Genomic DNA, 16329 nt, shown 5'->3' with positions numbered 1-16329 from the left:
AAGCAGAGCGATGGGAAAGCCGTGACTTGTGATCATGTCTTCCAATATATTTATATGATCTCTTCCAAGTTGAATTATTCAGAATGTCCAATGTATTTGGTGCAGGGCTGTAGGAGGAATGGTTTTATTCTGCCATGTGGGACCACGAATCAACTCTGATGTAGTCCACTGCAAGCAGGGGGACAGTAAATGATTCCAGCGATGCTACTGTAACTCCAAAGGGTGTGTGCGTGTGCGTGTGCGTGTGGATTGCAGCATACACACTGAGTGTAATCAGAATCCAATCAGTCAGAGATGTTTTGATATCCAGGGACCTCATCATAAAACAACATGAGACCTGTCTAGGTAGTACACACCTCTGATACACAGAGAAGCAACATGAGACCTGTCTAGGTAGTACACACCTCTGATACACAGAGAAGCAACATGAGACCTGTCTAGGTAGTACACACCTCTGATACACAGAGAAGCAACATGAGACCTGTCTGTGTGGTAATTACCTCTGATACACAGAGAAGCAACATGAGACCTGTCTGGGTAGTAATAAGCTCTGATACACAGAGCAGCAACATGAGACCTGTCTGGGTAGTAATTACCTCTGATACACAGAGAAGCAACATGAGACCTGTCTAGGTAGTACACACCTCTGATACACAGAGAAGCAACATGAGACCTGTCTAGGTAGTACACACCTCTGATACACAGAGAAGCAACATGAGACCTGTCTAGGTAGTACACACCTCTGATACACAGAGAAGCAACATGAGACCTGTCTGTGTGGTAATTACCTCTGATACACAGAGAAGCAACATGAGACCTGTCTGGGTAGTAATAAGCTCTGATACACAGAGCAGCAACATGAGACCTGTCTGGGTAGTAATTACCTCTGATACACAGAGAAGCAACATGAGACCTGTCTGTGTAGTAATTAGCTCTGATACACAGAGAAGCAACATGAGACCTGTCTAGGTAGTACACACCTCTGATACACAGAGAAGCAACATGAGACCTGTCTGTGTGGTAATTACCTCTGATACACAGAGAAGCAACATGAGACCTGTCTAGGTAGTACACACCTCTGATACACAGAGAAGCAACATGAGACCTGTCTGTGTAGTAATTAGCTCTGATACACAGAGAAGCAACATGAGACCTGTCTAGGTAGTACACACCTCTGATACACAGAGAAGCAACATGAGACCTGTCTGGGTAGTAATAAGCTCTGATACACAGAGCAGCAACATGAGACCTGTCTGGGTAGTAATTACCTCTGATACACAGAGAAGCAACATGAGACCTGTCTGTGTAGTAATTAGCTCTGATACACAGAGAAGCAACATGAGACCTGTCTGGGTAGTAATTAGCTCTGATACACAGAGCAGCAACATGAGACCTGTCTGGGTAGTAATTAGCTCTGATACACAGAGAAGCAACATGAGACCTGTCTGGGTAGTAATTAGCTCTGATACACAGAGAAGCAACATGAGACCTGTCTGTGTGGTAATTACCTCTGATACACAGAGCAGCAACATGAGACCTGTCTGGGTAGTAATTAGCTCTGATACACAGAGAAGCAACATGAGACCTGTCTGGGTAGTAATTAGCTCTGATACACAGAGAAGCAACATGAGACCTGTCTGTGTGGTAATTACCTCTGATACACAGAGCAGCAACATGAGACCTGTCTGGGTAGTAATTAGCTCTGATACACAGAGAAGCAACATGAGACCTGTCTGTGTGGTAATTACCTCTGATACACAGAGCAGCAACATGAGACCTGTCTGGGTAGTAATTACATCTTATACACAGAGCAGCAACATGAGACCTGTCTGGGTAGTAATTACCTCTGATACACAGAGCAGCAACATCTGATCCATACAATCATAAATCAGGTATATAAAACATGTATTTGCTTTCAATACAGCTGCTGTTTTACATATCAGATTGCTCTCTATGAACAACCGTACAGACACTGACCCATACAACACTGTACCATCTACTGTTGTGATGTGTCATATTTATAGGGAAATGGAAATTATTAAGAGTATAATCAATAATACCCATTAGGATTCATATTGAATCTTATGTTAGAAAACGGTGCCAATTGGACGATAGACAAAAGCCTTATTTCACTTGTAAAGACATGCTTATTCATATTGTTTTATTTTTTAGGGGGAGGAGTGACTTTTTGTTCCCCTCAAACTAGCTTAACCATGACATAAACATAAACCATTATTCATCTTTATTAGTGGAGATTTTGTACTGTATGATGACATCATCCAATGTGACATCACAGTCCTTCAAGGCACTCACCATTTGAGATGTGTCACTGTCACTGATGCAGTGATTATGTCATAAAGGACCAGGGCAGGCAATGCTCATAGGGTGTTGTGTATCTGTGGTAAGATTCATTCCACATTTGTTTCATCGCAGCTCTGTACCGTAGCAGGCAGCTTCATCAGGGAGCTCTTTCTTCTTGTGGTGACTATGATGAAGAAAGGCCGGAGGTTCAGCTGTGTCTGCTTCCGGGGAAAAGCAGAAAACCCATCCCAGACACGGAATATGAAAGATGGACTGTCGGCAAAGGACACAAATAGACTTGTGACAGCCAAAGAGATGGTTAAGTCAGATCTAGAGATGGAATGTAAACTGTCTAAAGAGAAGGACAAAGAAGACAAGAGAACATGTGACAGCCAATTGTCTGTGCTGAAAATACAGGATGTGTGGTTGTCGCTTACTGGTTGTCTCACCTCGCTGCGCTGTCTCACCCTCAGCAGACACAACCCACACAGGGACATCTCCCTATCAGAGGTCACACAGTGCCCGGACAGCTCAGACTCAACCAATGGGAGCCCTTGGAACACAGACTCCTCTAATGACGGACAGACAGATAAACCAATAGGATTGGTGGATGTCCCTTTATCCCCACAGGCTGAGGAGAGGCGGGAGGAGGATGAGGAGGTGGTGCAGGCCCCTCCACGTGCCCCGTGCTTGGGGTCCAGCTATCTGACTGGTCTCTCCAGCTATCTTAGTGGTGAAGCATCCCAGTTGTTTCTGGCCCAATGGGGGAGAGACATGATGCTGCGTATGGAGCTGGTGGACATAGGAGGGGAGAGCGGGGATGCGACTCACACGAGGTACAGGACGGAGTGGAGCATGTCTGAGGGGGACACACAGGTGGCCCAGGGGGTGTGGCTCCCAGGAGTGCCAAATAGATTTGGGGTGCCACACTGATGGATTATCAGCACACAGTAAGGTTAGAGTTTTATGATATTTAATACTAGAACTTATCATACCTGGGTTCAAATAATATTTGAAGAGTTTCATTCCATAACGCTATATACCCATTTCCGGAAATATTGGTAAATTAACTTTGATTGTTTAAAGAACTTATGAAAGAGATTGATGTGTTTTTTCCAGATCTAATCATGGCATGGGGTTATTTAAATTACAGACATGTATTTGTTTGAAATCTATCTCTTGATGATTTCATTTCAGAGAGACAAAGAATCATGTTTTGTTGCAAAACGCTATGTATCTGCATCACTCTCTGAGAAAAAAGTAGCACTGCTTGGTTTTACACAGTCAAATGTGACAAATCACTACATTTTTTATAAAGAACTGTACAAATTATACATTTTGTGACGTCAATACTTTAAAACATAGATAACATAAATGAATCAATACAGTAATATGAGATCTGTATGTCAAATATTTACATTGGACATTTTAGGGTGTGTTCGTAAATTCACTCTGGCTATCTACTTCGATTTCAGAACACTCTCATCTGAGTGTTCCAGAGCGCAGAATAACTGATGAATTTACAAACACGCAACACCTGTTGAATATGACCGGTGTCAGTAAATGTTGACTAAAAAAGTTATTAAATTGTTGCCAGCAGCACAGTTACAGTCACCAACACTCTGGATAACATGAAAACACCCTAACCAGCTCTGCTAGAGGGAATAAAATGGTCAGAGTGGGGTGTTCTCTCATTATGTGTCTAGAAATTGCTAGCAAGCTAGCTAACTTTAGCCAGTTAGCTTGGGTGCTTGACTGCCGTTGTGAGAACGCTTGGATCAACCTTACTCCTCGGCCAGAGCGTCAAGTGACAATGTGTGCTCTGAGAGCGAAATGCTCAGAAATTATGAACGGACAATATGACAACGCTCTGAATTTACGAATGCCCAGAGCACACTCTGAGCGCACTGGCACTCCAGATTAAATTTACGAACACACCCATAGTCATTTAGTAGATACAGTTAGTGGATTCATCTTAATGTAGCTAAAAGAGACAACCACATATCAAATTCAAATATACAGGATACGAACAGCATTTTGCAACAAAATCCATTTGAATACACATCTAAAATGTATATATAAAAAATGTGAGAACAGTAATATTTTACAGACACATGAAGGTACCCAATAATTTCTGATGAAAAAACACAAATGGGAAAAACTGGTGGCTATAGTGTTTTGTAACTTTTTGCTTTTAAATACTTTTTATTTTGTAATTTTATTACCCCTTTTTCTACCCAATTTTAATAACATCCAATTGGTAGTTTCAGACTTGTCTTATCGCTGCAACTCCTGTACAGACTCAGGAGAGGTGAAGGTCGAGAGCCATGTGTCCTCCGAAACACAACTCAACCAAGCCGCACTGCTTCTTGACACAATGCCCACTTAGCCCAGAAGACAGCCGCACCAATGTGTCGGAGGAAACACCTGGCGACCGTGTCAGTGTGCACTGCACCCGGCCCGCCACAGGAGTCGCTAGTGCACAATGGGACAAGGACATCCTTGCTGGCCAAACCCTCCCCTAACGAGGTCGACGCTGGGCCAATTGTGCACCGCCCCATGGGTCTCCCAGTCACGAACCCAGTGGCACAGCTAGCACTGTGATGCAGTGCCTTAGACCACTGCGCCACTCGGGAGGCTTAAATACTTTTTTTAGCTGCGCTTGATTGAGTTTGCCTGAGCTTACCCATCCTTATTAATGGGCTCTCTTTGTTTCATACAGCCATGCTGGGACATTTAGCCCATTGAAAACGGCATCTAACAGATCAAATGGCTTTCTGTGAAAGGGATGATGCTCAGAATGTGTTGTTTTCTCTTTTCCAGCTCCCTCTCAGTAGCCCTGACTGAGCCACGACTAGATCAGAGAGAGAGGAGAAACTCACTACTGTAATGCTTGTAATAAAAAAGGTGTTTTTGCATCTTTTTGAATGTGGAGTTGTTGTTTATGAGGAAACATGTTTATTTTCGTGTTGCAGTAAAGCATAGCAGCCATGTATACGAGATAGAATTTGTAATATCCCTACTCCCATCACCAAGTCTCCATGGCAGATTTGTCATTGAAGACAGATTCAGCTGTAGTTTTAAACAATGCATACGTGAGCAACAATCAATCATTTTGAAACACTGGGTGGGGTTCGACTTATGATACTCCAAACATCATTCATGAAACATTTTCCTTACAATAACAACCTGATGAATATTACTTCATATTTTGTTAGGAGGCTGCAGGTACATATATTAATGCGTTGCATTTGCATATCAATTCATTTTGCCAGGTGTCTCACTGACTCAGAAGGTCAGGTGCAAATGATTAACTCATCCTCCTTAATCTCTATAATCTTCCTTCCCACTCTGTCATCCTCTGTCTGAGCACACACATGCACGTGCACACGCACACACACACACACGCACACAAACACACAAACACTGCTACTGATCAACAGGCTAGCTCATCACTCATCGGTCAGTGCAGCCCGAGTCTCTGGCCTCTATTGTCTCTGTTGGCAAAAGCAATTTGTGATGGTTGGCCCTGGAGACAGGTCTGATTGTTCATTAAAATCTGGAATCCAGGAGAGAGGAAGTGTTTTATTGCCAGATCAAGCATGGGGAGATGCATCCAGCTGCTACAGCAGGCGATTGTATCTCTACTTCACAGGAACTTGGGACACTCACAGGCCACTGTGATATCTGGATCATAATGTATGCCATGTATTTCTAACCCTCACCCAACTGTGTGTCTACTATGGCATATAGACCCAGTTGGTATTAGGTAGAATGACGTGACCCTGCCCGCTTGTGGGGACAACAACCTGTGGTTACCTAGGTTACTCCATTGGCCCACAGCAAAAACTTATTCAAAATGCAATTTTCTTGTTGTCTGCTTGTTTTAGTCAATTACAAAACTACATTTAAGAGAAGTACAACACGACTAAAGATTCACTTTCAACATTGCCTGCTCCCTAGCATTCTCACTACTTTCAAAAACCTAATATTGTAGGGCTTCTCTCATGCCCCTTTTACGTCATTTAGCAGACACGCTTATCCAGAGCGACTTACAATAGTAAATGCATACATTTCATTTCATGCATTTGTTTTCTTTTTTTGTACTGGCCCCCCGTGGGAATCGAACCCACAACCCTGGCGTTGCACACACCATGCTGGCATTGCAAACACCATGCTCTACCAACTGAGCCACAGGGATGACCTTTTCATGATGATGCTAGCAGCCACTTGAGTGAGTGAGTGCTAGCTACAAGTAGTGAGTGGAGTTACAAACGGACTGTACTAAACAAGTTAAATGTATTACGTGTGTCATGACGTGGCCCTTTCTGGGTGTAGATCGTTGCTTCCCCCTCTCTCTCACTCTCTCCTACTCCCAGGTTCTGTTATCTCAGGCCATACATTCCTGGTGGAGACTCTCTCCCCTTGGTCATGCAGAGAGAGAGACCACAGAGTGAACAAAGGATTTCACTTGACCAAACTCCTAAATCCCCAAAATGGGAGAATGAAACTATATGTCCACTTGTGAGAATGTGGGAAGTGTCCGTGGCCACTTAAGGGACAGGTATGACAAGTGTGTTTCATTTGGTGACCTCATGGAGGACAGGAAACACACGTAACTATATCTCTGAATGTGTACATTTCTCAATTATGGGGTTTGCATCTAATTCTTGTATAAAATGAATGAGTAAAGATGAAACTATTTGTGAAATGATGTAATGTGATGTTAACCTTTAGAATGAGAGAATTGTATTCACTGTAAAGTTTAACTAAGTCATTGGCCACGCCCCTGTGAGCACAGACATGATCAGGCGTCATGGAACCGCCCTTTTTTATTGTTACGAATAAAAACCCTTAGATACTAATTACTAGTCTGCAGCTAGAAATTATGTAAACCTGGGATGCGAATACCGACAACCGCCGAAACATCTACTCTAAGAACAATGGACGCCTGACGTATCCATTACAACAGATACTATCAGGAGCCGCCGATAGAGCAACCACCATGAGTAACCAGAGACTCTCTGATGAACTGACTCTCCCGCAGACGGACCGACGATTCCAACAGAGAAGACAACAACGACATATGGGTGTAAATATATTGATTGCAATTATTCCAGAATGAGCGAGCGTTCATGGGCAAAGGATTAGCATTTCAATGAATATAATTATCCACTGTGTGTAGTGATCCATTTTGTCTTTCCCGCTCCTTTATCGGTCCACACCCCCTTTCCTTTGTATACCAAGCCGTTATATCAGTTTAGCCCACTAGGGGATCTTCCCTATCATTGTTTGTAACCAATATCTACTGTTAGTTTGTTATGCATTTCTGTGATTATTTAGTTAGTTCGTAAATAAATGATTAAGCTAATTGGTGTATGGATGATTCATAATTTAGGCTGGGTTCATGCAAATAAACAAGAATTCTACGACGTTTGAAATGAGACGTAAGGTAAAGAATAATTCATTAATAGAAGACTAATTGACAAGATATTAAAATATCTGAAGAGTTATATTCGGAAAAGTATAACTTTGTAATCTGAAGATTTTCCGTGGTACCCCGACTTCCTAGTTAATTACATTTACATGATTAGTTTAATCACGTAATAATAATTACAGAGAATTGATTTGATAAAATAACAGTCTTCACCTTTAATGATACTAAAGACACAATGCCTGTGATGAAATGTTTTCCACACACATAGCTACATGTAGCTCTAGGTCGGGTTTTTTGACCTGGTTCATTGATCAACACAGCAGCTTTTCAGCATCTTTTGTTATTTCTGTATAACAAATAAAATCAACGAGTAAGTTGCCTCTTTTATAATGTGGATCAATAAGAAAGAATGTTGGTTTTCCCCAATTTGTGGGCACAGTTGAGGATAATTCCTTATTCTTACATAAATAACAACTGGGAGTATAAAAAATCTAGCAAATAATGACAGGAAGGCAGTTTATCAACTTCCATTCAACCTTCCAGGAAACTGTGAAATTTTGTAAAAACACAGGCTCTACAGGATGCTATGAGAAGAGAGTGTACCGTAAAGTAATTAAGCATCAATTACAGACTTATAGACTTCTCACATGATACACCAAAGGGCCTACCGTAAGGCATAGCAGCACTAAGCTGGTAAGAACACAGATATACATCTGCTGAATTTAAAATAATATACAGTACATATAGCCTAGCCCTACTCCATCAAATAGCATAGTGTTGCATCACAACTGCAAAGGAAGTAAAGAAGTGTATGGAGTGCCAGATCACCTACTCCTAATCAGTGTGTGTGTGTGTGTGTGTGTGTGTGTGTGCGTGTGTGATACTTGCTGCTCCGCTCTGCACAATGGGAACATGAATCCGATCCCCACGTGCATGCTGCCTAGTGCCTACTCATGTAGACAGACACTGAGCAGCATAATCTGCAGAACACAGGAGGCTGCCAGCCTGGTCCCAGATCTTTGCTGTCTTATTGTTAACCATAGGAGTTGGCAAGACAGCACTAACAGATATGACCAGGCTAGGAAGTTGCTGCTCCCTCTGAAACAGTGTCACAACACAGGTAAAGCCAAAATGTCTTCCTTTCTCTCTTGAAATGTGGCTGTGATCGCTTGTTTAAAAGACAGAGTACTGTATTTGCATGACTTATATGGCATGGTTAGCTCAGTGAGTGAGAGGAGGTGTTAGATGCCTGGCAGGTACTGCAGAATAATGCCAACTCACCTGGCTCCTACTGAGCTAGTTGGAGAGAGAGGGAAGGAGAGAGGCATGGAAGGGTGGAAGGATAGAGGAAGAGAGGGGGGTGGATGTAGAGAAGGCGAGAGAGAGAAGAAGGAAAGAGAGTGCAGATATAATTGACAAGGAGAGAGTGAAATATAGCGAAGCAGTAAATCAACCACATGGGGGGCTGAACTATCTCATCAAGACTGAGCCTTGATATTTACCCTGAAGGCACAAACCTGGGAAGTTAATTGCTAATTATCGTCTCATCAGGCAGAGGATGCAGCCACAGAATTAGACAGGGGTTTACACTACTAGCCTGGATTCCAAACTGATAAGCTCTGAATGTTGAAACAACCAAATGGTGAAACAGACCATGTCAGTTGTAATACAGGCTGTAATGCTACTACTATTGGTCAGCGGTTCAGTCCAATGATCCAATTAGAAATTAATCTGGTGACACTTTCTATGAAGCACATATTTTGGAAAGCATAGACATATGTTTTATTAGTGCATTTATAATGCCTTTTGATACACATATAGGGCATTATAACAGTTGCTTTAAGCTGTCATAGAAACTGAAGTGTGAGTATGTGCATATTTGAAAGGTAATGTGATCTAGTTGTTTCTATAACTGTAGTTTCCCAGTGTAAGCGTTTCTCATGGGATACCACAATATTTGTTCCTGCAGGCATGAGAACGTTCCAGGCTTGTGCCGTGCGTGCAAAACCCTCTGAGATGTGTTTTTCGGGAACAACAGAAGACTAAGGCAGAGATTCACACAAACCCCAATGCAATGACAGTCTGGAATTCTGTATTGGAAGATTTCCCTTGTGAGTAGTTCCAAACATTTCTTAAAACGTTGCTGGTTCCCCATGACCAAACACAACGTTTGTATGGCTGAATAAGCTTGACAAGTGCTGTGAAGCTGAGGCATTCCCTGTCACAGAAATATGTTTTACTGACCATTACAATGACGGGAGGATCCTGGTGGCGTGGATCACAGACTTGTACACATACTTTGCCACTTGAGCTAGTTGGAGAGAGTGCATGGGTACGCACGCACACGCACGCACGCAAGCACACCCACACACACGCACGCACGCACACACACACACATACATACACACACACACACTCACTCACATTCACAGACTGTTTGTCTTACAGAGAGAGAGAGAGAGTCCAGGGAACATCTTTCCTCCTTTGTCCTTCAAGTCACGCCAGTGACTCCGGCACTCTTGGTAATTAATGCAGTGAGGGTCTCTCAGATAGACATTAGCAGGTTCAATGGAGAGAAGGGCTTTAAATTCAATCACTGAGAAACTCTCCCTTCTCTGGAGGACAAATGTGACCTCATGGAATTCTCAAGTCTGGAGGGGGTGTGATTATTTTATTATCTTATACTCAATAGGCTTCAAGGTTGATTTAAATGGCTGGAGGCAAAATAGTCTTGAAATAAAGTGTATAAAATGCCACTCAACTCCACCCAGTAAATATACAGTACATCACATGGGAGCAGCAAAGGGTCTCAACCGTACTTCCCACCCACCTATGCATTAGAGCTCTGATATTTCAGAGGATGTACTTTGCACTGTAGAGGAGCTATCTATATGTAGTTATTCAAACTTATATTCAAGGACTTTTTAATTTGCATAGATTCTCTGACAGAGAGTTGATGTGCTGTGAAATATTGGAACTCCTGATATTCATGAAGTTTAACACCCTGGCATATTGACAAGACTGACACCTCGTATTTCTCTGTGAACGCTAAAAACAGAACAATAATGGTCCAAAGCAGCGCCACACACACACACACACACACACACACACACACACACACACACACACACACACACACACACACACACACACACACTGCAGAGTTGATGCTGATTTCCTATGGCAGAATAAAATGAAACCCTTGCAAATGAGTAACAGGAAGAGGGGGGTGTCAGTGGTCGTGGCGGCGTATTGTGCCTGCATGGCATTGGCTTTACTGAGAGCAGAAAGCGGCGGTCGGTACAGGGTGCAGAGGAACCGCTGGCACCAAGACGGAGGGGAGGACTCTGAATGATAAATTGGCCCCTGGAGATGAGGACAAGCGGGGCGCGACTCCAAGTGACTCAAAGAGAGAGAAAAATAAAGTGAGGGGGAGAAATAGAGGGTGGGAAGGAGGGAGAGAGGGAGAGAGGGAGAGGGATGGAAGAAAGACGGAGAGAGAGAGAGAGAGAGAGAGAGAGAGGGGGGCGGGTGTTGGAGGACAAAGGGGAGTGTGATGAACGACTCTAGGAGCAGTGCAGCTGATGCCATGTCAGGGATAGAGGCTGCTGCACGTGGAAAGAGAGCATTCTCATGACATCACTGGCTGGCTGGAATGCTTGTGTAATGTGTGTGTGTTTTACTCTGTGTGAGTGCTTTACTTTGTGTGTCCGTGTCTGCACATCGTAGAATGTATGACTGTACGTACGTATGTGTAAAGTCTGTACATAGTGTTAATGTATATGGGTGTGTGTGCATGCATGCGTCTAGAACACCAGGGTGGCGTCATGCTACACAACACCAGGGTGGCGTCATGCTACACAACACCAGGGTGGCGTCATGCTACACAACACCAGGGTGGCGTCATGCTACACAACACCAGGGTGGCGTCATGCTACACAACACCAGGGTGGCGTCATGCTACACAACACCAGGGTGGCGTCATGCTACACAACACCAGGGTGGCGTCATGCTACACAACACCAGGGTGGCGTCATGCTACACAACACCAGGGTGGCGTCATGCTACACAACACCAGGGTGGCGTCATGCTACACAACACCAGGGTGGCGTCATGCTACACAACACCAGGGTGGCGTCATGCTACACAACACCAGGGTGGCGTCATGCTACACAACACCAGGGTGGCGTCATGCTACACAACACCAGGGTGGCGTCATGCTACACAACACCAGGGTAGCGTCATGCTACACAACACTAGGCTGCAGGCGCAGCTCCATGATGGATGATGATGATGACACCACACATCACGTTCCCCCGCTGCCACATGTTGTTCCTCTTTAAACTTGCTGAACTTAGAACAGGAACAAAGACCTCTGATGGGCAGAAAGTGGAATAGTTTAATCCAGTAGAACACGCACATAGCACCATTCTATTCTGTTTGCAGTCACTTTCCATCTGATGGTTTTGATTTGATTGGATCTATTCTATTCTCGCCCCTAAGACCCTCACAAACTTTTACAGATGCACCATTGAGAGCATACTGTCGGGCTGTATCACCGCCTGGTATGGCAATTCCACCTTCCGCAACCGCAGGGCTCCACAGAGGGTGGTGTGGTCAGCCAAATGCATCATCGGGGGCACACTGCCTGCCCCCCAGGACATCCCCAGGACAGCAAACAGTGTCACAGGAAGGCTTAGATCATCAAGGACCTCAGCCACCCGAGCCACGGCATGTTCACCCCGCTACCATCTGGAAGGAGGAGACAGTACAGGTGCATCAAAGCTGGGACCGAGAGACTAATAAACAGCTTCTATCTCCAGGTCATCAGACTGTTAAATAGTCCCCAATAGCTGACCTCCACCCAGTACCCTGTCCTGAACCTTAGTCACTGTTCTAGCTGACCTCCACCCAGTACCCTGTCCTGAACCTTAGTCACTGTTCTAGCTGACCTCCAGCCAGTACCCTGCCCTGAACCTTAGTCACTGTTCTAGCTGACCTCCACCCAGTACCCTGTCCTGAACCTTAGTCACTGTTCTAGCTGACCTCCACCCAGTACCCTGCCCTGAACCTTAGTCACTGTTCTAGCTGACCTCCAGCCAGTACCCTGCCCTGAACCTTAGTCACTGTTCTAGCTGACCTCCACCCAGTACCCTGTCCTGAACCTTAGTCACTGTTCTAGCTGACCTACCCCCAGTACCCTGCCCTGAACCTTAGTCACTGTTCTAGCTGACCTGCCCCCAGTACCCTGCCCTGAACCTTAGTCACTGTTCTAGCTGACCTGCCCCCAGTACCCTGCCCTGAACCTTAGTCACTGTTCTAGCTGACCTCCACCCAGTACCCTGCCCTGAACCTTAGTCACTGTTCTAGCTGACCTCCACCCAGTACCCTGCCCTGAACCTTAGTCACTGTTCTAGCTGACCTCCACCCAGTACCCTGCCCTGAACCTTAGTCACTGTTCTAGCTGACCTCCACCCAGTACCCTGCCCTGAACCTTAGTCACTGTTCTAGCTGACCTCCACCCAGTACCCTGCCCTGAACCTTAGTCACTGTTCTAGCTGACCTCCACCCAGTACCCTGTCCTGAAACTTAGTCACTGTTCTAGCTGGCTACCACCCAGTACCCTGCCCTGAACCTTAGTCACTGTTCTAGCTGACCTCCACCCAGTACCCTGCCCTGAACCTTAGTCACTGTTCTAGCTGACCTCCACCCAGTACCCTGCCCTGAACCTTAGTCACTGTTCTAGCTGACCTCCACCCAGTACCCTGCCCTGAACCTTAGTCACTGTTCTAGCTGACCTCCACCCAGTACCCTGCCCTGAACCTTAGTCACTGTTCTAGCTGACCTCCACCCAGTACCCTGTCCTGAACCTTAGTCACTGTTCTAGTTGACCTCCACCCAGTACCCTGCCCTGAACCTTAGTCACTGTTCTAGCTGACCTCCACCCAGTACCCTGTCCTGAACCTTAGTCACTGTTCTAGCTGGCTACCACCCAGTACCCTGCCCTGAACCTGTCAGATTTTGGATTAGTTACCACCCAAATGTCTATCACTGTGCATTCAACCATTTGAAAGCACAGGAAAGTTAAAATGGGAATACAATGTCAGATATTTTGTATATTTATACAAAATATTAATATGTTATCACTGTGGCCTGGATTGCAGTTGAGATTACATTAAAAGTGCAACTGATCAATGCCGTTTCGAGATTCTGCTCAGTTTATTACAGCGATTGTGAAGATCTCCACAGACCTGTGACGACCTATGCATGCTATCTTGAACATACACGCTTTATATGATTACATAAGAAGAAATGTATAGTTACAGTAACCTCAATGTGGCCATGGATGTTACTCATTTTAAGGTTGAATGTTACATTAGTTTGGAAGACTTAACTTTAGGCTATTTACTGTATTACAAAAGTAATATTGAATTGTGTTTGGTTGACAACTCAACCAATTATCAACATTTAAATGAGATGTGTCTACTGCTTCTATAGTTCCATCTGTGCTACTGACTTAGTCTGGCTTTAATTCCAATTTGTCTACAAATTAATAATTAATATGTTGGATTCACGTCTCCATCTCAACCAAAAATATAAGTTAAAATACAGTTGATGTCGGACGTTTACATACCCTCCACAAATTTCTTGTTAACAAACTATAGTTTTGGCAAGTCGGTACGGACATCTACTTTGCGCATGACACAAGTAATTTTTCAAACAATTGTTTACAGACAGATTATTTCTCTTATCATTCACTGTATCACAATTCCAGTGGGTCAGAAGTTTACATACAGTAAGTTGACTGTGCCTTTAAACAGCTTGGACAATTCCAGAAAATGATGTCATGGCTTTAGAAGCTTCTGATTGGCTAATTGACATCATTTGAGTCAATTGGAGGTGTACCTGTGGATGTATTTAATGGCCTACCATCAAACTCAGTGCTTCTTTGCTTGACATCATTGGAAAATCAAAAGGAATCAGCCAAAACTTCAGATAGAAAATTGTAGCCCTCCACAAGTCTGGTTCATCCTTGGGAGCAATTTCCAAACGCCTGAAGGTACCACATTCATCTGTACAAACAATAGTATGCAAGTATAAACCCCATGGGACCACGCAGCCGTCATACCGCTCAGGAAGGAGACGCATTCTGTCTCCTAGAGATGAACGTACTTTGGTGTGAAAAGTGCAAATCAATCCCAGAACAACAGCAAAGGACCTTGTGAAGATGCTGGAGGAAACAGGTACAAAAGTATCTATATCCACAGTAAAACGAGTCCTATATTGACATAACCTGAAAGGCCGCTTAGCAAGGAAGAAGCCACTGCTTCAAAACCATCATAAAAAAGCCAGACTACGGTTTGCAACTGCACACGGGGACAAAGATCTTACTTTTTGGAGAAATGTCCTCTCGTCTGATGAAACAAAAATATAACTGTTTAGCAATACTGACCACCGCTATGTTTGGAGGAAAAAGGGGGAGGCTTGCAAAGATGAACACCATCACAACCGTGAAGCACAGGTGTGGCAACATCATGTTGTGGGGGTGCTTTGCTGCAGGAGAGACTGGTGCACTTCACAAAATAGATGACATCATGAGGAAGGACAATTATGTGGATATATTGAAGCAACATCTCAAGACCTCAGTCAGGGAGTTAAAGCTTGGTCGCAAATGGGTCTTCCAAATGGACAATGACCCCAAGCATACTTCCAAAGTTATGGCAAAATGGCTTAAGGACAACAAAGTCAAGGTATTGGAGTGGCCATCACAAAGCCCTGACCTCAATCCTATAGAAAATTTGTGGGCAGAACTGAAAAAGCGTGTGCGAGCAAGGAGGTCTACAAACCTGACTCAGTTATACTAGTTCTGTCAGGAGGAATGGGCCAAAATTCACCCAACTTATTGTGGGAAGCTTGTGGAAGGCTACCCGAAACGTTTGATCCAAGTTAAACCATTTAAAGGCAATGCTAACAAATATTAATTGAGTGTATGTAAACTTCTGACCCACTGGGAATGTGATGAAAGAAATAAAAGCTGAAATAAATCATTCTCTTTACTCTTATTATGACATTTCACATTCTTAAAATAAAGTGGTGATCCTAACTGACCTAAAACAGGGAATTTTTACTAGGATTAAATGTCAGGAATTGTGGAAAACTGAGTTTAAATGTATTTGGCTAAGGTGTATGTAAACTTCTGACTTCAACTGTATATGACTGAATCAAATCAAACTTCAAATGAAGTTTAATTTGATATAAATGATCACAGGAGACTTTTGATATCATGAAAGCCAATCTGGAAAAGAAATCCGTAACATATCTATTGACTGTACATCACTAGGGAATAACCAGTTCCTCATAGTATGTCAAGTCCACAGACAGACATCTCCTATACAGCCCATGGACATATACAGCCATGCTATAGGAGGTCTGGAGACTGGAGACATGGCAAACTTCTAGGAATTACAACTAGCCTACGTGACCAGACACACTCTGTTTAGGAATCCTTTTAAACCGACTACATGGTGGTTATTCAGTAATTCAGTTACGAACCAAAGTAGGCCTCTTTGACGTGGCTTGAAAGCACACTT

At 43.8% G+C, this 16329-nt stretch overlaps 1 protein-coding gene across 1 annotated transcript; it reads left to right on the top strand.

Moving 5' to 3' along the window:
• Nucleotides 1–2357: 2357 nt before the first annotated feature.
• On the top strand, nucleotides 2358–5287 carry LOC106588793 (uncharacterized). The gene is made up of 2 exons (XM_014178219.3): nucleotides 2358–3256; nucleotides 5125–5287. The coding sequence occupies exon 1, from the start codon at nucleotides 2488–2490 to the stop codon at nucleotides 3232–3234; it is 747 nt and encodes a 248-aa protein (XP_014033694.2). The 5' UTR covers nucleotides 2358–2487; the 3' UTR covers nucleotides 3235–3256; nucleotides 5125–5287.
• The last annotated feature ends 11042 nt before the right edge of the window (nucleotides 5288–16329 follow it).

Source organism: Salmo salar, chromosome 27 (genome assembly GCF_965601325.2).
Source record: "Salmo salar chromosome 27, fSalSal1, whole genome shotgun sequence".
Lineage (NCBI taxonomy): Eukaryota > Metazoa > Chordata > Actinopteri > Salmoniformes > Salmonidae > Salmo > Salmo salar.
This window is presented reverse-complemented; position numbering and strand designations above follow the sequence as displayed.